This window comes from Phalacrocorax carbo, chromosome 1 (assembly GCF_963921805.1).
Source record: "Phalacrocorax carbo chromosome 1, bPhaCar2.1, whole genome shotgun sequence".
In the NCBI taxonomy this organism is placed as follows: Eukaryota; Metazoa; Chordata; class Aves; order Suliformes; family Phalacrocoracidae; genus Phalacrocorax; species Phalacrocorax carbo.
In genome coordinates, this window is record NC_087513.1 from 98,630,400 (window position 1) to 98,654,533 (window position 24,134).

Here is a 24,134-nt window from a genome sequence, read left to right on the forward strand (position 1 = left end):
CCCCCCGAGTTTCCCTATTTTCGCTTTGCTTTATAGTAAAAGAAAAAAAAAGTGAAAAAAACAAAACAGACAACAGGTTAGGTAAGAGTTTTCCATTAGACCTGGTGGTTTTGGATGGCCAAATTTAATACCTGGATACTCTTAATGACTTTCTCATTTCACCTGAGCTTCCATCAGATAAGAAGTTAAGATTTTGTCTTGGTTGTAACTGTTAAACTGTTTTGCTTTGTTGTGAAGAAAACCCAACTTTTAGGTTGAGGCTATGAATAGAGTCTCCTGAGCACAATGATACACCATCAGGTGTGTGTTGTTTCCTCCTGCAAATGTGGAGGCTTCAGTGGATAACTGAACAAAGAGTGAGAAGAACACAATGGTAATACTAGGTGGATCTTAGACGGAATATTGTTGGATTTAACTTTATATCAATATATCTTCCTTTCAACCTTAAATTCTAATATGCTTATTTTGTCTCCCAGTAGAACCTTTTGATTTAACTGTTATGTCTGGTTGATGTAAAATTATAGACCAGTAAAACAGCATTAGGAGAAAGTGTACCGAAGTCAGTGTCTTAGAAGGGTTTATGCAGTGGTTATGATAATTTCACCGTGTGTGTATCTTAGTCAGAAAACTCCTGCTCAACTTCCTCTTCTTTCATTTGCAACTTAGAAAGAGCTGAAAATAAAAACTGGGGGGAGACCCAGTACCAGCAGGTAATTTCATTGCCTTTTGAAAGCCAAATACAGAAGAAAATTACCATGGTGCCTCCTAAATTTATTAAACTCCCAAATGAGATAATTTTGTGTCCTCTGATCTCAGCTGATTGGTATTTATGGGCCTTGCATCAGCACCTTTGGCAATGTTATGAGGAAAGTGTTTTCATATTGATGAGCTGGTCTGGAATGCATTTTTCTATGATGCGGTCGTTACAGGGTTTTTGTTAATAGCAAGCTTTCAGAGCTCTTGCATTCTGTTAATACTTTGTTAAACTTTTGTACAGTATGTGGGAAAGTTCCACTTCTCATTTAGATTTGAATTATTTTATTCCTAGGCTGAAGCTGTCCTAAAATGTGTGCTAATTTTTGTTGGCTGTTTGATTTCCTCGCTCCTCCTCACAGTTTTGGCTGGTGTTTATAGAATTCTCTCCCTGAATATATTTTTACTTTCAATTAACTGAAAAAGTCCTTTTTCTCTGGGTATTGGCTATGAAGTTGAGTAGGATACATTAGAATCATGTTCAACATATGTGAAAGCTTGATTCCCTTACTGATCTGAATTTGGATATATTTAACATTACAGTAAAAAAGTTAACAGAAGATCTAAGTACTGAAACAAAGGAGGCATCAAAGTTATTAATCTTGTCTTAAATCCTGCAACCTGTTTCCCAAATGTGTGCTTGACCATGTTGCAAATGTTTCAAATATCAGACCGTGTGCAACAGAGGAACAAGTGTTGGACTGAAATAAATATATATGTGTTTAATTATGATAGAATTCCCTATTATCATACTGAAAGGCATTTAGGTCAAACCCTCTCATGCAAAGTAATTTTTTTTTTTTAAAAAAAGAAAACCTAAAAACAATACAAATGTTATCTAAATAAGTGGTGAATATTCCCATGCCTGAGTCAGTCTTCGCCTGCTAGGTTGCCGTGTTATTAAGTGTGCCAGATGTTTCATGCTTAACATTAATTATATTTTCGGTTAAATAAGGTAATAAGCAGGAAGTTGTCAGAAAATGACCTGTAGATCTTTTGGTCGTTTGGTATAAAAGTTCTTTATCTTTTATAAAGATATAAAAGATTTGTAATGGTGATGGTTTGTCTTTTTTGTTGTCATTTCCCCCCCACCCAATATTATTTCTTCAGTTTTTAGACCTTTCTGAAAGTCTTGCTTATTTTACAAGGGATCTTTCTTCAGAGATGGGGGTTTATTTCAACATTTTGACTCAGGCTATGCTCATGCTCTTATTAAAGTTAATGGCAAATGTCCCTTGAGAGCAAGATCAATGATTCTTAGGCAAGTGTCAGATATACACCAAAAAGCAAATGAAAGATTTATATCAGTGAGGCTTAATTTCCCACGCTTAAGATAAATAGCAGAGAGCATTGTGTAATGTTGAAGGATGCTTAACTGTTACAACAAATATACAAAACAATTTGATGTAGTAACAACTTGACAAGGATGTTATTGGAACTGAATTTCTTTGGTTAAGAATGTTTATTGATAGCACTTCCATTTTCCAGAATAAGAAAATGAACTTAATGTTTATACATTTCTAGCACGAAGAAATATAATTCTGGAAAAACTGGGAAAAAAAATTTCAAGTACTTCATTATGACAATCTCTTATTTCCAATGGAATTAACTTTTCACCAGGAATGTCTACTTTAAGCTCGTACTCAGGACTTCTGCTGAGCTGCCAGCAGTAACTTTTTCCTTTTGTTAAAAATTAATTTCATATAGAATGACTTACTGAGGAGAGTACTAATTGTAAATGATATTAGTATAATATAGAGTAATATCTCAAATGCCTGCTGATCAGTGATCTCAGTACTTACAGGAATTCAATGTGTGTTGTTCAGCTTTGGAATATTTCAGCATTTTCCAAGTGCTGCATGAAACCCTCATATCCCTAACTTTAAGCTCATAACAAACATTTTGATCATTTTGATTTTATGCTTGCAAGTTTGGTTTGTTTTTTTTCCTACTAAAACCGTAATAGAAATGCATAGTGTCTACACTAATCTTAGCCATTTTAAATACTATGCTTGGCCTGTATGTGAAGACATTACCTTCTATTTAGCATAATCTCTGGAGGAAATGGAAACTACACAGACGTGTTTGCACTTAAGTGTGTGTATATACAAGGGGAAGGAAGATCCCTCTTGATAGTTTTTTAATTCAGAGGTGAATTTTAACAGTTTCACAGAGGAGCAGAGGTCTCCAAAGGCATAAGTCCTTGCAAGACTTCTGAAAATAAGCAATAGGAGGAAAGAAAGGAAGAGGGAGAGAGACAGAGATGGCATTAATGCTCCCAGTGAGGATGAGACTTCTCTGAGTTCACCTTTTGTTAGACATCAGTCCATGTTGGAGACAAAGCATGAGACACCGATTTCTAGGAAACTAGGCTTCACTAATTCTGTTACCCATGGCATGGCTTGTTTGCTTACCTCTTTTTATTGTGATTGCCTGGCAACCAAAGGAGGGGGGAAAAAAAAAATTATTAGCTAGTTGGTATTCTGTCAGTGAAATGTTGAAAAGTTGCATGCACTGACTATCTGAAATGTGGGATTCCTATCGTTTTGTTCCTATTTTTTTGTTTGGGAAGGGAATTGCTTGAATAAATAGCAGAAGGCAGAAAATGTGCATACATGGGAATGCATACTTTTCTGTCATTGCTCAGCAAGGCATAATAATGGTGTTTGGGTTTGTTTTGGTTTTTTTTCCTGGCTGAAAAACTGTACTGAATACTAAGAGCCAGTAGAGGAGATCAGGGGCAGTTTTCAGTATTAGAACAAAAAGTGTTTTTCAGGTAGAATTTGAATGGTGGTCCTGTATAGGCTTATGTGAACACCTCACAAATAGTGAAAAGCAATTACACTGTCAAAAATAAAAAAAAAATTAAAAATTAGAAGTAAGCAATGATTTGACTGCTGTGCTCAGCAAGCGTGGGACATCCTAGCATGTGAAGATGTTTTTGTGAGATTTTGAAGTAATTTCACTGAGTTACTATTATTCTTCTGATTTCTCAGCACTGTATTCCCAGTTTGTGTTCTAGTGTGCACAGTGGTTATGTAGTTTATGTTATGTCCCATCTAGCCACTATTAGAATTATTAATTTATGTTAAAGGACAGTTGGACATTACCTGAAATGGTGCTCATACCAAATCATACCAAATATATCATCATACCAAATTTCTTAATGGAGAATAAAGTTGTAAATAAAATTTGTTAGACCATTGCCTGAGATGGCTAATGGAGTCTTGGGGAGTTAGCTGCCTGGGTTCTGTAGGGGCCTTGAAAAATTACCAAACTCAATTTTTAATTGGAATTTTGTATTTTAGGAGTTTTATAGTAATGTGACACTGAAAGAAAAAAATTACTGTATTGGAATCATGCAGTTGCATATGTGTTGTATTGTAAATCACAAAATAGCCGTCAATTTCTTAATGTAAACTTAAGATTTTTGTTATAAAGGATAAAAAACCACAAAAACTCAAGTATGTCACAGGAAGGATGAAAGAACTGAGGAGACTGCTCATGTCCTAGATTCCCACATTGAGAGGGAACTTTTCAGTGAGACTGCTCATGGCATCCTAGCAAATGGCCTCCATTCATTTCTGTACATTCCCTTTGGTAAAGAAAATGGAAGAAAAAAACAAAGCCAGAAGTCCAGCACACTCTGCTAGATCTGCTCTGGAAAAGAAAATCCTTCCTGTCCCAGCTTTGTCAGTCAGTATGACCAGAGCATATGAACTAGACCCTCTCTCTGGGGGTCTCAGAGGTTTTTCTGTACCACTGAAAGCACTCTCTTGTTTCCTGCAATTAACAGTATCCAAAGAAGGTTTAATAAACTTTTTCTTCGAAAAGCAAACAAAAGAACGCTTTCCAAAAGCCAGATTACATGCTGGGGTGGGAGTGGTGCTACGGAACTTCCGGATAAGTTTCAAAAGTGTTGAAGGTGCCTGAAGGCATTGGAGTGATGTGATCGAAGTATTGTGTAATAATGTGAATTCAGAAATGGTGGTCACACCTCTGCTCTTTCCCTCTTGACAATAGGAACAAATCCAGCACCCAAAGCCTCATATCACAGCCTCAGATTTCCAGCTCCCTGATCACGCTGTCATAAAATCCCTGACGTAAGTTTATAAAACTCTCTTGTAAGAAAATTTGGATTTATCATCCCTATTGGACCACTTGGAAGATGGTCCTGTAACTTCATTCTTCCAGTATTTAGAAACCGGCTACTAATTTCCAGTCTAAACATAGCCAGGACTGATAAATACCCATTTGTTCTGTAGCTGCACAGTACTAAAAGAAAGAAATGCCATTTGGGACACCTCTGAAGTGTAATGCCCCATGGACCATTACTTACCTAAGTAATTGCATGTATTTGAGGTGAGAATTAGGTTTGGGTCCCACAGCTGTTGATTTACATGGTATAAGCACAGATCTTTTGTACAGTTGTTCTGCCTGCATCTCAACAGATATTTCTTTAAGTTCTCAGCCTAGCTCCCACCTACACCCTTCCTCCCCAGTATTATGTAGTGCCAGTTCCTTCCTTCCTGGCTCAGGTAATCTTCTCTTGGTCTTTCCGAACTCCTGGGAAAGTGCCTGTGCCCAAATACTCTGCAGTATTTCTCTGCTGTTGCTGCTGTGTAGTCTGTCTGTCTCCTTGTGACAGCTTCTCCTTCATCTTTCTGCTTATTCCTCTGATACCTTCTGGTTTATCTTGTCCATCTATCTGGGTGATGAAAACGTAAACTGTTCTTACCTTCTGTTAGCTAAGCCTCAGCAAGATGAAATTTTGTATGGGGATATGCACTATCCTCAGAATTTATTTTTTTGAGTTCTGGATGTGTTTCTGTGCTAACTAAGTTTGTGTGGCTGTACTTCATTTTCTTGCTGGGTGCTTTCTTGCCCCTTGCATTACATTCTTGTTCCTGCAGAAACACTAGTGGTTGCATGCTTGCATGATGTACTCTTTAGGAGAGTTGATTCAATACACATTAGCCCACCACCCCATGCTAGTTTTCCGTGGGATGGGAATAGTTCTGGGAAGCTGGAGGTGGGAGGAGGGGAAGCCAAGATGGCAGCAGACTGGACTCAGTGCAGAAGGTAGGAAGAAGTATGTCCCTTTCTATCATTTGGTTGCCCTATATAGAGTAAATATCTGCCTTACATCTAAAGTTTTCTTTCAGTGTGGCTTTTCTCTCTGTTGCGTTATTCTCTTTGCATTTCATTGTCTTGTCTACATTTTAGCTGAATTCCTCTTCGTGACTTTTCAGTCTCCTATTATTTATTATAGGGCTCTGCCTTGTGACCTGTTCTAGCCCCAGCTCTCCAGGTTCCTGCATACTCGGAATACTGTTCTCTTTGTCCTGTGGCCTAAGATACAAAGACTCACTTTAATTATGAAATAGTACCTCTGCGCGTTTCTTTTAGCTGAATTCCCCCTCCCACACACCCTCAGCAAATCGGCATTTTTCTTATGTGTTTAAAATACCTTAGACGCTTTTTGTTTCTTCCTTTACTTTTTAACTCCTCCCTAGTAGTTCTGTTATTTCAGCTAGCTGTTTGGGAATATAGGTCAGAGTGATGCCTGTACAAAGCAAAATTGCACTGAATACTGTAATATTGGCTAGGCTGTGTGGCAGGGTGGCACAGGAGGTTTGCATCCTGTTGCCACTTAGCTTCTTAACAGCCAGCATGTTTTAGTGGCAATGCCTCTCTATAAAGCTAAAGTATACATTCTCAACTACTAAAGGTTTGTTTGCTTATTGATTTTTATCCTCTAAGTAATGATAATAGACTTCTAGTGCTGAAAAGAAATGCTGTGAGAGACACACAGTCTTGTTTGGATACTATCTGATACTTCTTGCTCAAGTGCAGCGTAAGGGGGAGGTGGCTCTGCAAGAGCAGTATTGGGAAAAGAGTAAGAGATGCTAAAGCAGCACAACTTTTCATTGAAGAGGACACATGTAGTCTCCCCTTGATCTGAAGTGGGCATGAGTTCAGCCTTTTGCAGCAATAAAACAATATGGAACTTTTTGATTTATGTGTGTTCAGAACAGGTTTGGCCTGAGAAGTCCTTTATAAATGATGCTTATATAAGGATTTCCAGTGAAAGACAGCTCACCTTCATTTGAGCCCCTGAAATCAACACAGGAGCAATTGATAATAATGATGAAGTAAGAAAACATTCAATATTTTATTAAGCAACGTGCATTTTGGTTTATGTTCTTCTTTCCTTCATTCCATCCCTGGAATAAGAAAACAGCTTGCTCCGTCTCCCCACCTCCCTACAGAGCCACGTTGGACACATGAATTACAAGTACAGAAATAAAAATTAAAACAACTACAAATACAGGTGTTTGAGAAACCTCACTCAATAGAAAAAACTCATAGGTCATGGAAGGGAAATTTTCTTGATAATCTGTTTAGAGAAAAGATCACCTGGGGATGGCACTACGATAGCTTACTGGGAGAAGTTGCAATGTATGAGCAAATGCAAACGTACCGCTTGTTTTTTAGCTTGATCATAATTACTGCAACCACAAACCTGCTTTGAGTCTAGTGCATGTTCTGGTTTGGACACTCTTCCTGTAGTTTCAGTGACTTATTTCACCTTAACTCTTTTTAAAGTGATAGCTGCAGTCTTCGTAGTTTTGTAACAGTCGAAGTATTTCGGTCAAGCTAGCACCCAGTATGAGATTGGTGCTTCCATTCAGCAATGCTTCAGCATTAAATAGTAGATTTAAAATTTTGTTATGTAAGTGGGCTGACATGGCAATCTACAATTGTTTCCATGCAGTGTGGTCTTTACAAATTAATGAGGTGATAATTGCACATTGCTACTTCTAGATTAAGAACATAGTAGTAGGTGCCACCTTTGTTGCACAATTTGTACGTCTACATTCAACTGTCTGTGTAAGCATGTTGGATAAGAAACTTCTGAGGAAAAATTTACAATGGGACTTGTCCAGAAAAATAACATCTGCTGGGGAGATGCTTTAAATTCTGCAAGGTCCTGATTTTGTTTCTGTCTCCCACGGGTCATGTAAAATATGTTGAACTGATTAGAAATTACATGGAAGAGATAAGTAGATCACTTATAAATCAGTGTGAACTGCTTTAAATGTCCATAAAATTGTTTCATTATATAATCTATCTAGTTTCATCCAGTTGTAACTGAATTTGCATTTGTCCAGGTAAGACCTGTAGTTAAATAGGTACATCCAGCTTCAGGGGAGGCAATTATGGCATCTGAATGGCTTTTTGCAACAGGATTATATTATTGGCTCAGGGGATGTACTTGTATGAGGACATCTGGCAGAGGAGGGTCCTCCACTCAGTTTTGGGAACTTGGCAGAGGCTGGGAAGCAGGGTCCAGCTGCTTCTTATGCAGGCAAGAGCTCGTCCTTGTATGATGAGCTGCCACGTGGCACCCGGCTCTGAAACGGCCATGAGCCCTAGTGTAGTTACTCTGACTCAGAAAGTCTCTGTACTGCTAGCTGCCTTTGGCAGTGTAGCGTATTACGGCTTGCTACAGCGTTTCAGCTGCTGTCTGTACATCCAAGACTGTGGTTTTAACTCTGCAGAACTAGTCAGGGAGAGATAAAACTTGTGTGTAGTCAGATCTGTAAAGGGAGCTAAAGTAAACTTTGTTTCAATTAAAGGAAGAGTATTTATACTGGTTTTATCTCCTGGTTTAAATACGTGATTTAAAGTCACATCTTCAGTGGTGCGTGGACAATTTCATCGTGCAGACCAGCTCTTAGTCACAGCAAAACTTCCTTAAGTCAGTGAGTTGGGACTGAGAACTCTCAGATGTTACTCTGATGTGGCCACTTTTTTTTTTCCCCCCTTTCTTTGTTTCTTTGTGCATGTGTGTGATGCATGTCCTGTAAAACCAAGACCTCAGTTTCTTTGTTGGTATAGTGAGAATAGTACTTTCATCTCCTAATGTTTGCTCTGCAGTACACTAAGATCCTTCAGTTAAAGGTGCTTATGTAAAATGAATAATTGTTAGACTGAGATCTTAAATTTAGCTTTGATGTGAGTTGATTTTTGAGGGAAGTTGTTCTCCTGGTAGAAGTTCTTTTCCCTTCTTCCCCCAAGAATGGCAGTGATTTCTCTCAACGTACTTAATTCGGTCTACTTCGTACCTCCAGTTTCTGTACCATGCGGTGGTTCTGTTTTAAGCTCTGCTGCTCCCCAACTGCACTGCATCTGGTTGCGTGGGGCGGCATTTTTGTGTTTTGCAGAGGCTGTGTATGTGGGTGACGGCGATGCAAGGATTTCTGTAGCTGCTGTGCTACCGTATGCTCTGTTAACATGCACTTCATTATCATGATAGGAGTTTACCTCTTTTGTTTGCGTAATTAAGTTTGAAGCATAGACCAGAAGATGATCAGGCTCAGGGGGATCCTACCAGTGTGTATAAATGCCTGATGGCAGGGTACAGAGAATGTGGAGCCAGACTCTTCTCTCCGGTGCCCAGTGAAAGGCCAAGAGGCAATGGATATGAACAGAAATACAGGAAATTCCATTTAAATATAAGGACCATCTTTTTTACTCTGAGTGCAGCCAAACACTGGCATGGGCTGCCCAGAGAGGCTGTGGAGTCTCAATCCGTGGTGATATTCAAAAGCCTGACTGGGCAGGATCCTGAGCAACCTGCTCTGGCTGAGCCTGTGTGAGCAGGGGGTTGGGCTAGAAGATCTGGAAGGGTTTCTTTCAACTTCAGTGGTGGTGTGATACTGTGACAGGTATTGTTCATTGTAATTGGAGTTTTAATTCCTGCACTCTAGTGGTAAGGCTCTTCATTTTGCATTTTAAGACTCGGAATATAGAACAACTGCAGTTTTTGTGTGGATAAAAGCTGAAGAACTGTGACCTTAAAAAAAAAAAAAAGAAAAAACAATTGGTCCTAGTTGTCCATTCAGGGAGAAAGTGAAGCAAGATGCATCTTAAGTCACTTTGTTGTGTATGGTAAATGACAAACAGGAAATATTTACTTTAAGTACTCCTATAGGATTTCTTTTTCCTATGACTGGTAAATATTTCTCTCTAGTAAGTGTGTCATCAGAAATCAGGTAGGACTGGTACATGAGTAATTCACAAATAGGAAACCCATTCCTTCCCTGTCTGGGTCAAGTAAGTTTGTTAGCTGATGACTGATGTAAAAACAAATTATGACTATGTATTCTTCAAAAACAGTTTTAGCGTCATAGTCTATACAGTCCACAGAAGAATTAAGTAACCAAGATACGGTAAGTTGGCAGTAATTTTTAATAACTCTGGAAACTGGGCTAAGCTTGACTGTTTGTCCAGAGGACATATATTCCAAGCAAAATCAATTGTCATGCTTTGAATAAATTTAAAACTGTAACATTTTGTTGTGACTATATGGAATTTCAGTGGGAGCCATTGGCTTTTGTCTGGTAAGATTTTAAGTCTTGTTTAATCTTTGAAATACAACTTGACTCCAACAGTGAAAATATGATGTTGTCCTAGTGAACCTGTTCTGTTTGAGGTAAGTGTGGCTGTAGAAAAGACATATTGGGATCATGATTGAAAGGACAGCACTGCATATAGTTTAACAAGTCACAGGTTTTTAATAATGCAAAACAGCCGTAGCATCTTTTTATGCCTCTCTGAAATAACTGGGTAAAAGGTGTCTTTATTAATGGTGAATTTTGTGTTCTTTTAAGATGTTTGTATGTTTTAATAGGAAAAAGTGTAAGTTCAACCAGACTTTGTCTGTTTTATTCTGATGTCCAAGCAAAGTGTTTTTTGCTTTTTCACAGCTTTTGTCTCTAAAAGTGATCTTTTGTTGGTATACTCATTAATTTTATATTTCCTTTTTTCTTTTTTCTTTTTTTTTTTTTCCCCAGTGGGAAGAGATTAGTGGTGTTGATGAGCACTATACTCCAATCAGAACTTACCAAGTGTGCAATGTTATGGATCATAGTCAAAACAATTGGCTGCGAACAAACTGGATTCCACGCAATTCAGCTCAGAAGATATATGTGGAGCTCAAGTTTACCTTGAGGGACTGTAATAGTATCCCTCTAGTTCTGGGCACTTGCAAAGAGACCTTCAATCTGTATTATATGGAGTCCGATGATGACCATTTGGTAAAGTTCAGAGAGCACCAGTTTACGAAGATCGACACCATTGCGGCTGATGAGAGCTTCACCCAAATGGATCTTGGGGACCGAATTCTTAAGCTGAATACAGAAGTCCGCGAGGTGGGGCCTGTGAGCAGGAAAGGTTTTTACTTGGCTTTTCAAGATGTAGGTGCGTGTGTTGCCTTAGTTTCGGTGCGAGTGTACTTCAAAAAGTGCCCTTTCACTGTCAAGAACCTCGCCATGTTTCCAGATACGGTACCCATGGACTCCCAGTCACTGGTGGAGGTGAGGGGTTCTTGTGTCAATCATTCCAAGGAAGAAGAGCCACCCAAGATGTACTGCAGTACAGAAGGAGAATGGCTAGTGCCCATAGGGAAGTGCTTGTGTAATGCTGGCTATGAAGAAAGAGGCTTTGCGTGCCAAGGTAACAATGCGCTCCATGTTCATAGTTCAATTATTAACAGGGGCTTCACCTTGTGTCCCTACTCTGTGTATTGGGTCCTGTTAATTTGCTCCAAATTCTTGAGATAAATGAATTTGTTCATGGAAACACCATGAAAATGGGGTTTATTTAATCCGTGTAAATAATGTAATTTGCTAAAAATATTTGGTAAGGGTCAATAACTGATTTTTTTAGTTAATACAGTATGTAGCAAATCTAGTCTCTCTTACCACTCTTGGACTTCCTTTCAGTAGATTATAGTTTTCTGAAATGCATTGTTTGTGTCAAAATATTTGATTTTTTTGTGTGATTCCCGCTAGCCCCCCCCCCCCCCCCCCCCCCCCCGACTTTGTGGCTTGATGTATAATATTTGCTACTGAGCTGTGTTGATTAATTGGGATTGGTCAGGAAAAAAACAGGTAGCATAGTTCCTAAATGCAGATACATTTGGAAAAATCAATATTTGAACTTCAAAATTGCATTCTTGTGAATACTCATGTATTTAACTCAAAATAATTTTCTCCAAACTTTTGGTTTCTGCAAACTGTGGTTATGTGAATGCTCCCAAGAACAAGACTACACCAGGGACTTTGATTTTTTTCCAGAAATGGTCTTTTAAACATTAGAGAAATGCATATTATATTTACCTAATTTTAATGTCAACCAAAATGATGATAGTCTACATTTTGCTTTTTACAAAATAACATTTTGAAGTTTTTTGCTACTTGAATCTTAAACCTCTTTTCACAGTGTGCCTTAAAGGGTGCTGGCTGTGGCAAAGGGTCTTCCATTAAATAATGAAGTAAAAGTTAAGCAGTAATATGTAGAAATACGATGGATAGAAGGAGTAGTAGCTGATATGCTGTGGGGTGTGTGTATGTGTGTTTGTGTACATGTGCATATGCATATATCCATAAGAACAGAAATTTAAAGTATCCTGAACCTGGTTGAGAGAGTACCTATTCCTTTTTCATTAGTCCTACAGCAATCTTAATGTCAAACAGGCAAGCCCTGGGGAGCTACTAGGAACCCACCAAAACCACAGCCAGGTTGTTGTGAAAACTGTTGCTCTAGTTGAGGTGACTTTTTCTCAGAAAATGCCAGGGAGGTATGGGAGGAAAGGGGGCAACAGTGTGTTTTGCTTGGTGTTGCTTTTAAGGAGGTTTTAAATTGGTTTTGCCCTCAAAATGAATAATCTGGGGAGTTGAGTCTTTGGAGTAGGCTTTTCTGCAGTTAGATACTGATATTAAGAAAAACAAGTTAAACTTCTGTTAAGAGCTGAATCCAGAAAAGGATATTTTATTATTCAGAAATGCTTTATCTAGGGCATCCTCTAGGTACACTTAAAAACGCTAAACTGTAAGTGATACTCTCTTAACCACTGTATATAGTCTTGCTTACTACAGACCCTGCGTAGTTGTAAATGGTTGAAAGGTGTTGGTTTAGAATTTCTGTTACACATGAGACAAAAAGGCAATCACTCCAGAAAGTGTCAGACTCCAATTGAGCAAAAGTTGAGCTAAATAAAGTAAAATAAAATAAATTGTTCTATTAAAAACAGGTTCTCAGATGCTTGGGTAGGCAAGGCAGCTCCTACTGAGTTCTGCAGAGATTAGGAGTGAGTTCACATCCATGTGTGAGTATATCATACATGATTTGGAAGGCACAAAATCAGACCATAGAACTACTATATTCTTCTTTATTTTTTTTTTCCCCCTCACCCCCTGTCCCTTTTTTTTTTTTTTTTTTTTTGACTTCTTCACCAACTGTTGATCAAGGGAGTGATATATGATGAAACCATTAACGATAGCGACAGGTCCTTCTGGTTTATTCTGATTTAACATATAATGTTTTACTAGTTTTTATTGGAAGTCATATTTATCAAATATTTTCAGTGTGATGTGATTGAAGTGGCACTCTAAAAGCAGCCAGTAATTCAAAACCTCCCGTTTGTTGGCATCGGTAACTCAGCGGGAGTTGGAAAGCTCGGAAAAAAGTTCAGTTTTGACCCCAGGCTCAAGCTGCTTCTGCACCTTTCCTTCTCTCTTTCTTCTCTCCTTCTCTTGCTCCTTCTTTTAGGGTGTTGGGGTTCAAGGGGTTTTTTTTGTTTTGGTTTTTTTTTTTTTGTCAACGAAAGGGCAGTAGAGACAGGATTGTAGAGTCTAAAGAAGACCCAAAATGGTGTTACAAGTGTGGGCTGGAATGAAGTAATTATTTAGGGAAAAAATGTTTTAGCTGAAGTTTGAAAGAATAATACATAATAGAAACTTTTGTCTTCACAGTAGTTGGAAGCATTCAGCAACTTACTGTCTGTCACTACTTGGTCCTACGTTCAGACTGTTTCTGATTTTGTTTGTTTCCATAATGCTGCTTTTGGAAACAATATCATTTTGCACTCAAAGGAGATTATCACTAAAGATTAAAATGAAGGACCCTAATGATATATGATCAGCCTATTTACATTTCAGTTAGAACAGCTTTTCTTGGTACTTGGAAAAATATTAAGGCATAGTCATGCTCTCAAATAACAAATTGTACCGTTCTCCATGACTGCTTCCTGTGCTCTGTGTAACCAGGAAAAGACAACATAAGGCTCAAGACTTTTTTTTGTTACTGGCGTACATGTACATATAAAAACATAGACATGTTTTTATATATGTATATATATGTGTATATATATGTATTTATACACGTATAAAAACATATACATGTTTTTATAATATATTTGTACCTAAGCTCTGAAAAGCCAAGTTTGGACTATTGGCTTTACTCAGCATACTGGTTCTTGTTGGGGATATTATTGTTCTGTTCTGGGTCCTACCAACCAATAAGCATTTTACACATAGGATACGTACCTGTCAGTCACTTAAAGAATCAGGACCAATTTTGATGTGACTATCCTTGTCCTCTGTATTGTGCATGTGTGGAGAAATGATTTCTCAGAAGCGAGTTGTATACCTTGCCTTGAGGAATTCTGGTCTTCCGTGGTGTACTTTAGGTTAACTGCTTAAGATTTAACCCCTTGTCTGGGAAAGACTTTTGCATCTGTTCAGTATTTTGGAGGGAGTAGGTTTGTATAAGGTAAGGTGTGTTGGGGAACATGTTGGAAAAGCCACTCTTTCATATTTTTTTTTTCCCATTAGCCAACACATATGTTAGTTAACTAAATATGATATATGTCATCCACTGTAGACTTTGTTATTACATCTTTGGTAGCGCATACATCATAGTGGTCCTGTCTATTTAATCTTGTTGTAATATTTCATGGTTGTCTTCACGCCATTTTAGCCAAAGTACATCTTTATAGCATCTTCTCTTTCAGAACTACTGTGTTTTAATTTAATTGGAAAAAAACAACTGACTGGGACTGCATACACCTAATGCTTTCTGATAGTCTCCATGCTATTCCCCAGTTAACAACGATAACTCATCTTTTCCATTTGTTCCACATCAAACAGCCATAGTAGATCAGATCAGAGGTTTAGCTGCCTTAGTATTCTTTGTCTGACAGTAGCTAATGGCAGGTTCTTAAGGAAAAGTATGACACTGTATAAAGAGCTGCTTTACTGGGTGTACCTTTCAGCTTCTGCTATTCAACTGTTGACTTCCTAAGACTTAAGATACATCTTATAAGAAAAACTATGTGTAATAGGAATCAGTGACGTGTCACCTGTTAATTTTTCTATTTTTTGACTCATTTATATTTTTAGTCTCTAAGTTTTTATGGTAATGAATGCCATAACTTTTATTGTGTGAAGGACACATCTTGCTGTGTTTAAGCCTTCAGTTTTAAGTCAGTTGGATAAGGTTTTCCTTCTATAGTGAGAAAATAACTGCTCCCTTTTCAACTTCTCTTTAACAATTTTCTAGTTCTCTTTCATGTCTGATATCTCATCTCTAATACCTGTTTTCCCAACTTTACCTCTCTATTAGTGCCTTCTTATTTGGCGGACAGGCTCATTGCTCTGTACCTGTAACTCATCCTTTTCTACTGTCTCTGTACATATTCAAAATAAACAATGTGAATTTATGAAAAGGGCAACGAGGCTTGCATGCACTATTTAAGTTACAAGTACACCAGGAGATTATGTAGTGGCACAGTGTTTGGAACAGCCCAAAGATCAGGAAAAGAAAAGGAGCATTCACATCACCTGCCCAGTGAGTGATTTGTATGTGGAGAAGCTAGGCTTAGTTTTGTTTTGAATGCTACAGAAAGGAAATAGATCTCACAATGTGAAGGTTGTTTAGCTGGGGTAATAGTAGCAAAATAAATGGGAAAATGTCTTTATTTCTGCAATAATCTGGAAGTCTCCTTGCAGAAATAATGGAAGCCTCATTTCAGGAGATGTTTTTTAAAAAATGCAGTAACCAGACGAGAAAGGAAATCCTGCACTGGCAGGCTTGGACTAATAAATCTCTTCCACCCTGAATGTGTTTATTCTGTTGTTGGTTTATTTCATGCGCATCAGAAGGACTAGCTGGACATGGAGAACGATATTTTTCATGATGCACACATGCAGCGGGCAATTGTTTATCCATGTGGGAGTATGAGTGAGTTTGACTGTTCTTTTGAATGCTTCCAACAGGTGACACTTTAGACCGAAAATAAGCTTTGTGGCGCCAGGTATCAAATGGAAAAATAAATTGGTGGGCCTGAACAGAATGACTCAAAGCACAGAGTTACATTTTCTGCATGCTATTGCTTCAAGGTATAGTTTCTATATTTTAGTTGCTGGAATTGAGTAAGTCTGAACTGTAAATTTCCTATGTAATACTATCTAATAAAATTCTAAGTTTTAACCACAAGTGACTGACACATTTTCTATAAAAAAAGCCAGAAGAAAAAAGAGAATGTAATCCAACAGTCCTTCCTTAGGTATGCCATTTTTAGCAATTAATCAGGTGGATTGAATGGGAGAAAAGGGAGTAAGGGGTAAAGGAGGGAGAGGTGAAGTTCACACACTGTGCCTGGTTATTGCAAAAATGACTGCACAAAACTTCCCCTAACACTAAATTATTCTGTGCTTCAGGTTGTATAGTGAGCATATCCTAAACCATATTTCTCTCTCTGAGATTATGGAGATATGAAAGGAATGCCATCTGTGGCTGCTAAATCTAAACCATCGCATACAGTGCTTAATTATTCCAGTAGAATGAATGCTGTCCTTGAAATTAGAATATGTAAAACATCATTAATACTAAGGATGAAAAACATTTCTCTAGATTTCTTTTTTTTCCCTATGCTTTAAATAACCCTTTTGTGTCTCTGCATAAGTGAATATATTTTTTACTTATATCTGTAGATAAAAGATAACTTTACATGTAAAGAGAAGAAGGTACTGTGAGGAACTACACAACTTTGTGCAAGCGGAAACAGAGAGAAGGCATGAGTGCTTGCTGCAACCGCAAGGACAATAACATTTTCCCTTGGAAATAGCCAAGTGGCTTGGATGTGTTGCTTACACTACAAAAGCGTGTGGTTTTAACTTTTAGGCTCTGTATAGGGACAATTATGTTTAATGAAATGTAGGAACTCATCGTATGTTATATCATATAATAATGGAACTATTAAGAGAGTTTCCTTTTACATGAAATCTGAATAAGCTAGAGATTCACATTTTTTAAAGCAGAGGTTTGATGTGTATTTTTTTGCTTTGGTTTGAAGTATTGTTTTGATTTTTAAAAAACAAGAGAGGCTTTTTAAAAGAGACTCTTAATCTTTCAAGCTAGTAAACTAAAATGACAGCAGCTATAAATTATGAATCACTTTATTTGTAAAATATTCATTGTTTTCATCCACTTTATATTCTATAAGTACATAAACAGAGCACACAATGAAGAATTTACCTTCCTGCGTAGAATTTATTTAACACTTACAAAAGTTATGTCAGAGATATCCAGATGATTTTTCATAGGTGAGGAATTATGCTGCACTGAATACTTAAAAAGTCAGGTGTGATCTTTCTGATGTAACATTTTCTGACTGTTACAAATTTTGAAAATATTCTATGATTTGCCAATCATAAGCCATGGATTTAAAATGCATATTTTAAAAGCAAAATTTCTTGGGCAGGATCTTATGGTTTGTGAGCACATTTGTCACATATCCTAAACAAGCAAAGATTAAAAATGACATTGCAAAATTACTAGAAAAGAGTTTTTTTGGTAAAATATTATACAGATTCTCAAATCAGAAAAGTATTGTTTCAGTGCTCTGGAGTTACTTGAGAAGAATCTTTACTAAATTTCTTGCAGATTGTGATAGAAATATTTAAACAAAAGCATGATTCTAAATTTCTGTTGATTTCTTTTTTAACGTTCAGTGATTAGGAACCTAGTACTGGTCGTCTTATAAAAAAGCTACTAATACTTTTCTCCAAGTTGTTCAGTACTACCGTGTCATCAGATGACATAATTAAGTAATTTTGTGTTTGAAACTAGCTGGGAAGTGGAAAGGTTCACTCAGAAAATGAAATATTTGCAAAAGTGCCAGTGTATCACAAAATGCAATTTACTGGAGTTACACTGTATGTTTGTTCAATCCAGATCTCTTACCAGTTTAGAGGTGGTGCTTGTTATGCCACACGTTGTGTATTTTGGCAATTTCTTCCTTTTCCTTTCACCTGCTTTTCAAGGAACAAGAAGTGTCCCCTGCCCCGACCTGAACAAAAAAAAGAAACCCAACAAACCCTCCCCAAAGTAGTGGAATATACTGGATATTGATCCAGACTGTCAACAATTTAATGAGTATGTGAGTTGTTTGCTTCCTCTTTTTAACATAGACGGTTTTGCCTTAATTCTGACACTTACATGTTCAAGACCACTACTGTTGAATTTTTGTGCAGGATTTTACTGGAAATATCTTATGGATGTCTATTACAGAGAATCCTAAGGGATCTTGCTGGTATTTCCTTAACCTTTTCATTTTTTACTGGCTTCGCTTCTTTGGAGGCTTTCAAAAGATTAAAACCTAAATTAATAGTGTCATCCTGAGTGTGTTTTGCTTGTACTGTCTTTGGTGACTTTCAATGTCAGCGTAGCGCAGAGTTGCACAAAGATTGTATTGTCGGTGTGAATTCACTGAGCGCATGCTTTTTCCATCGGTTTCTCTGCCGCTCGCATCTGTGTACGGAGCTATTTCGACAATCCCTTATTAGTTCCAGAGTGGAACTTAAAAAGGCTAACAGGGGGTTGCATTACAACTGACAGCTGGTACTAGACTTTAATAGAGAGCAATTGTAGTGAGAGCTGTAAGTTTTGATAATGTTCAATGAAAATGCTCTTAAAGTAAGAATCATCTTGAAAGATGAGTACAAGACGACAAGAATCTTCTGTGTGTCTGCCGCTCCTCAGCGTGAAGCACAAGATGTTGTCAAAACATGCTGTTGGCAGACATCTAAATAACGAGTAATTGATATCAGGCCTTATTGAAACACTTAGACTGCAGGAGAAGTATCAGAATTGACTGTTTGTTTGGATTACAAACTGAATAACAAGGGTTGCATTTATAATGTCTCATTTCCTTTGCATTCGAAATTGCAGTTTTATTCTCCATAGCACAACAGGAACATAATAACTTGGACTTCAAGCAGTCTTTTTAGGGAGAGAGGAGTTTAAGTTCATTGCCTAGAATTTGTTTGTAGCTTCAGCTTTAAGCACCTGCCTGCATTGGATACCTTGACAATTGGTGCAGCCCTTGTGCTAAGGCAGAAATAGACCTAAACGACGACAAATCAAGGAGGTGAACTATTTCACTGTCACGAATCTGTGGGTTCAGTGGTTGTCTACTGTAAGGTTAAAATTTGATGTGATAATTTAGAACAGCTGCTCTTTGACAGAAAGATTCACTTTCAACAAGGGAAGAAAAAGCCATATGGTAAAAGTTGACACTGTGCCAAGCCTGAATAACTGCAGAAGTGATACAGGACAGTTCTCTTCAACAACATGGTTGAAGTAATGCATTTTTACTTGCCGTTGGTATTTCCAATCTGTGTGCTTTTTTGAATTGCACCTTATCCCATGACACTTCTTTTGTAGTTATTTTTAAATATATATTTTTTTATTAATAATGGTGATTAAGTGACAGAAAAGAGTATGGGCTTTAAAAATGTACAGTTTGTTCATAACCCTGTCCAGGCCAGCCTTTGTGCTATAAAAACCTTATCAAAGTTTTGTAGAATGAGGTACATTGTTAGAAGGGACACGTAATACCTGAGTTCACAGGCTTTTAGGAGAGTATTTAAGAATATGCTTAAGTCACACTGCCTTTACACACATACTTAAATTCTAGTAAATTGAACGTGTAAATACCATGAAACCTAATGAAAGTAGTCATTGACTGTGCTCAGCCTAAGCTGTAGCGGTCGGTTTACGTGTAGGAATAAGGTGGTCATCAGGAGTTCAAAATCCTAGGAAGAGTTCATTTGCCCTCCTATTTGGAGGAAGCATTTTTCACAAAAATTAGTTCTAGGTAAAAAATACATAGACTTTCTCTTCTTTTATTTGGCAGAGATTTTTAATGGAAGGCAAATAACAGAAGAAATTACTCAGACATACCCAGCTCTTTGCTCTAAGAAATGCCAGTAAACAAGTGCTCAAAAACCTTCCTCCAGAGTGTACTTAGCTCTAACAATGTATCTTTTTTTATTTTTGTTCTCCTCCTCTATATAATGAGGATGTGGCACAAAATTGTTGTTTAAGGAAGAAAAAAAAAAAGTCTTTTAGTCTCTTAGGAAAAAAAGAGAGAATCTCTAGTGTGATTATTATAAAGCAGTAAAATATGTTGAAATGGTCATCTGTTACCCAGCTGAAGTAAAAAGAAAGGCACAAAGTTTGGCAAACATATTACAGTCCGATATTAAACATGTCCTTTGATGTTTTGCAACCTTATACAGAGTTCACTTGTACAGGATTTGACCTAAAGTGAACAGTCCCTTAATCGCTGTAGAGGTAATCCAAAGATTTAGGTATATGTGTATAAAATTGTTTTTTTAATAGATGTATTCTGTAGCATTTTTTTAATGTCATGTTAAAAGTAGGAGGCTGCAGGATACAGTAAATAAGAATTGCTTTCTTTTTCTTTGCTTTCATATTGAATGGCATAACATTATTATTATACAAATAAATACAAGCAAATTATTCAAGAGTATGTAGTTCCTGTTTAACAGGGGCATCTCCAGCTGCTGTAATGTACTGCTTTAGATTACAAAACAACTTGAATTCTCTGAAGGTCTAACAGGATTTTTTTCTTATTTTGGTAATGCGATCCTAATACTGAGATGACAGGTTATTTTAACAAGCTGCTCTTCAAATCTGTTCTAGGAATTTCCAGGTTTTGCTCCCAAAAGAATAATATGGAAAACTGAAGCAGGGCTGAGGGATTGCAACTTGAAGTGAAGTCAAGGTGTATTAAACATGAACATGAGATCACTGTTGCAGCTGTAAAACCGGTGTTCATCCTGAAGAACAAAAAAAAAAAATAGAAGTTGGGTAGGAAGCAGGATGTATTAGCAGAAGAAGAAAATGTCCAGAAATCTCAGTTAACCATGGCTAATGAGCCTTCTGTTTCATACATTAATCGACCATTCTTTCAGCTGGCACTTCTATAGAGTATAACCTCTCTGACTTCTTTGACCATGAAGACAGGGTGTCCGGAGCTTTCACCTCAAGGCTGTATGAATATGTATATGTTAACACAGGGGACAGAATTAGAAAGACATAATTGCTACTTGTGCATGACATTTAATAAGCACTGGTGGTCTTGTTTCTCATACGGTGCGAGGGGATGAACTGGCAGTGAAATTAACAGTAAAAGGGGAATCAGCTTCTCTATCTTTTCTCTACCTACGCTAACCACAGCAGATGGTGGAAGAAAGAAAACTAAAGGCAGTTTTTTAAAAGGGTCAGAAAAGGAAAGAGAACAAGAGGAGAGAGAAGAACAGAAGTAAAAGTTTGCCATGGTAAGTAAAATACACCTATGTAACTGTTTCACTGAAACCCAAATGCTGGTGTTAGGTTTTTTTGTTTAAAAAAATAGTGTTAAAAAGTAACAGGCTCTTATGAGAAAGGGGATGATACTGATTTGAAATCATACTCCTGTCTGAATTAATCTTGCCATTAATGGAAGAGAAGTATCTCTGTGCAAGTTTGCTCTGTGCCTAACTGCTAAAAAGATATTCAGATTTCGGGGCGGGAAATGTGGTGACTGCTTGAAGTCTGTGTTTGGGTATATGGTAGGTCTTATATGGAATTTGTCTGCAAATAATGATAATGTAATATTGAGCGTGTTACACAAAGATTTAAAGCTGAACTGAACTGCAGTAAGCGGGGACACATCTCTGTGTTTCAGTGAGCACTGTCTAAATGAAGTTGCAGTCTAGAAAAGGTTTGTGGTTTTCTCAAGAGCCTTCCCTTTGGAGGAAGGCAGTGTGCAGATGGTCTGATTCTCTCTGGCTAGAGTTTTCAGAATGTTTCCCTGATGTTTCCTTACATTGCTGAATTTTCAAGAGGTCTGAGTATGTACCTAGCAGTGTCTCAGAAATTAGGAAAACAACTTCAAAGCCAAAGGGCTGCATCTTGTCCTGAACTCAGTGGACTGTTTTTTCCCGGTACGGTGATTCAAAGAGCCATCTGTCCTGTCGACTTAACCTGGCTCAGCAAAGTACTTAACAGAGGGACCTCAGATAAAGCACTTACAGTGGCCATGTATATATATAGTTTCCCTTTTTAAGTATGATTCAGAGGTGCAGTTTATCATCTGCATCCTTTGGGAACAGCTGCTTCACATCGTGTTCGCAGACAAACAGCTGCTGTGTCCTGGGAGGAGGTGGGTGTGGAGCAGGGCTGTGGCAGGGGAAGTCCTGAGTCCTCCCAGTCTCCGCTGTCTCTAGCCACTTGCTTACAGCAGTGGTGAGGAGGTTATCAGGTGATAGATCCCCAAGAGGGCTGGAGGAAGAGGGTAGCAGAGGTTTTTGGGCTGAGTAGGAGTTAATGCTTGTTTGCCCCCAAACTGCAGCCATGCTACTGACCTAGTCTAATTCCCAGCGAATCTGAAATGTGATTGTAATATGGATTGTATTAGTCTTCACTCAAATTTCTAATTTTACTTCTGATTGATATCTGCAGTGTGATAACAACCTAACCTTTTAATTCTTGATCTCTTCCCTGAACAAGTAGACCTTGCTGTTCCCCCCAAAAGTTAAATATTAGTCTTTTAACTGAAAAACACATAATACCCTCCAAATGTTGTGGTAGAAGCAGGTGTTCAGGCACAAGTCTATTCAGTATAGAGCGTGTGTAAACATGAACTAGGGGCTTCTTTGGAATTGAGTACATTATTTTTTTTTCTGTACAATAATTACTTTCCAGGGCCAGTGTGTTTAAAATACTGCTTTAAAACTCAGGCATAGAATCACAGAATCGTTTAGGTTGGAAAAGACCTTTAAGATCATCAAGTCCAAGTGCTGCCATCTATCCAAAATTCTCTTATAATTAGGGATTATTTTATAGCCTGTCATGTATCCATCTGTTGGGAAGCTTCCTTGTCTATCTTGCAGTCACAGCAGTCAAGCTGTTACCTCCCACTTGCGTGTTAGCATCACATCCCCAGATGTGCATCCACAGATTGCACATCCGCCAGGTTGAAACAATCATCCAATTTACAGGTGTTTTCGTCTTTTTGTACGGCAGGAAATATTCTAATATATTACGAATGCAATGCAATATATGAAATATACATATGCAGTGGTGTAAGCAGCTTCTCTCTGCTAGAGGAAGAAGTCCCATGTTATAATTCTCTCAAAAAGATAGCAGAATAAAAAGCATACTGATTTGATGATTTTTCATAACTTATTGTCTATTTCTAGTCTATATTATTTTCATACCACGCTTTAAAATTTCCACTATTTGGAAGGATTTTTTTTCCACTGTAACATAGTCATTTTGCTTTTGAGTTATTGCATCTTTCCTTTTCCTCTGAAGCACTGGATTGGCCACAGCTAGAAATCAGATGTAGCTCAAGGATACTGATGCTCCTCCAAATCGGCTTCTCTTAGGCACCTTTGATGCCAGGTTCTGCTCCTGCCTTCTGTGTTAAACTTTGCTGGATTTGAGGTTTGAGGGCAGGAAGGGGATTTTTCACTGGATCAGTTTGGTCAAGTCTGTCAGATTCCCCACCCCCCTGCCCAAATGCATGTGAGCATGAGTTTATGTATCCGTTGTACTGTGGGATACGTCAGATTTTGTAGGATCTTTTGGGAGACTCTCTGAAAAATTGTTTGCTATTGCTGTGAGCTAGGTATTTGGAAATGCTCTTGACATCTTAGAGACACTGTGTTTTGATGCAGTTGTGGCTTTTGGCCTTTTATTATAAATTGTAGATCTGATTTGAGGCATTGCAACCTGTTTTTTGGTGCTTGATGATGTGTTTTGTTGACTTTCTGTCAACTGTTTCTCCGAGTTGAAAATCTGACTGTATCCAAAGGTTGTTTTAGAAACAAACCAAACACAGTGTTGCAATCTGTCTCTGCAATCAACTAGAAACCCTTACACTTTTTTTTGTGATAACAGTCATGTCCTGCGGTAATCTGAGGGGTTTTCTAGTTGAAGAAAAAGAAAAGATTATTTTCTTTCCTTTCTATAGTAATTATGAAGAAGTTTGGAGTCAGACTAACTTGACTATTACATACTGGAGACTCCTGAATGTAAGCAGAATCATTCACGCCAGGCCACATTAGGAGTTTCCTTTATGTCAAGTTGAAAACATGAAAAGGTGTGACGATTGTGATTTTGTATAGTGATTGAAAAAAAAAAAGTTTATGAAGACAACTATTGATAGACAT

The 24,134-nt window shown here is 37.7% G+C and overlaps 1 protein-coding gene across 2 annotated transcripts in view; it reads left to right on the top strand.

Moving 5' to 3' along the window:
* Nucleotides 1-24,134, top strand: part of EPHA3 (EPH receptor A3) — a 230,366-nt gene that overhangs the window by 65,346 nt on the left and 140,886 nt on the right. For both annotated transcript variants that reach the window (XM_064468604.1, XM_064468610.1), the window contains exon 3: nucleotides 10,617-11,277. In XM_064468604.1, coding sequence (XP_064324674.1) covers nucleotides 10,617-11,277 — 661 coding nt within the window. The remainder of the gene's footprint in view (nucleotides 1-10,616; nucleotides 11,278-24,134) is intronic.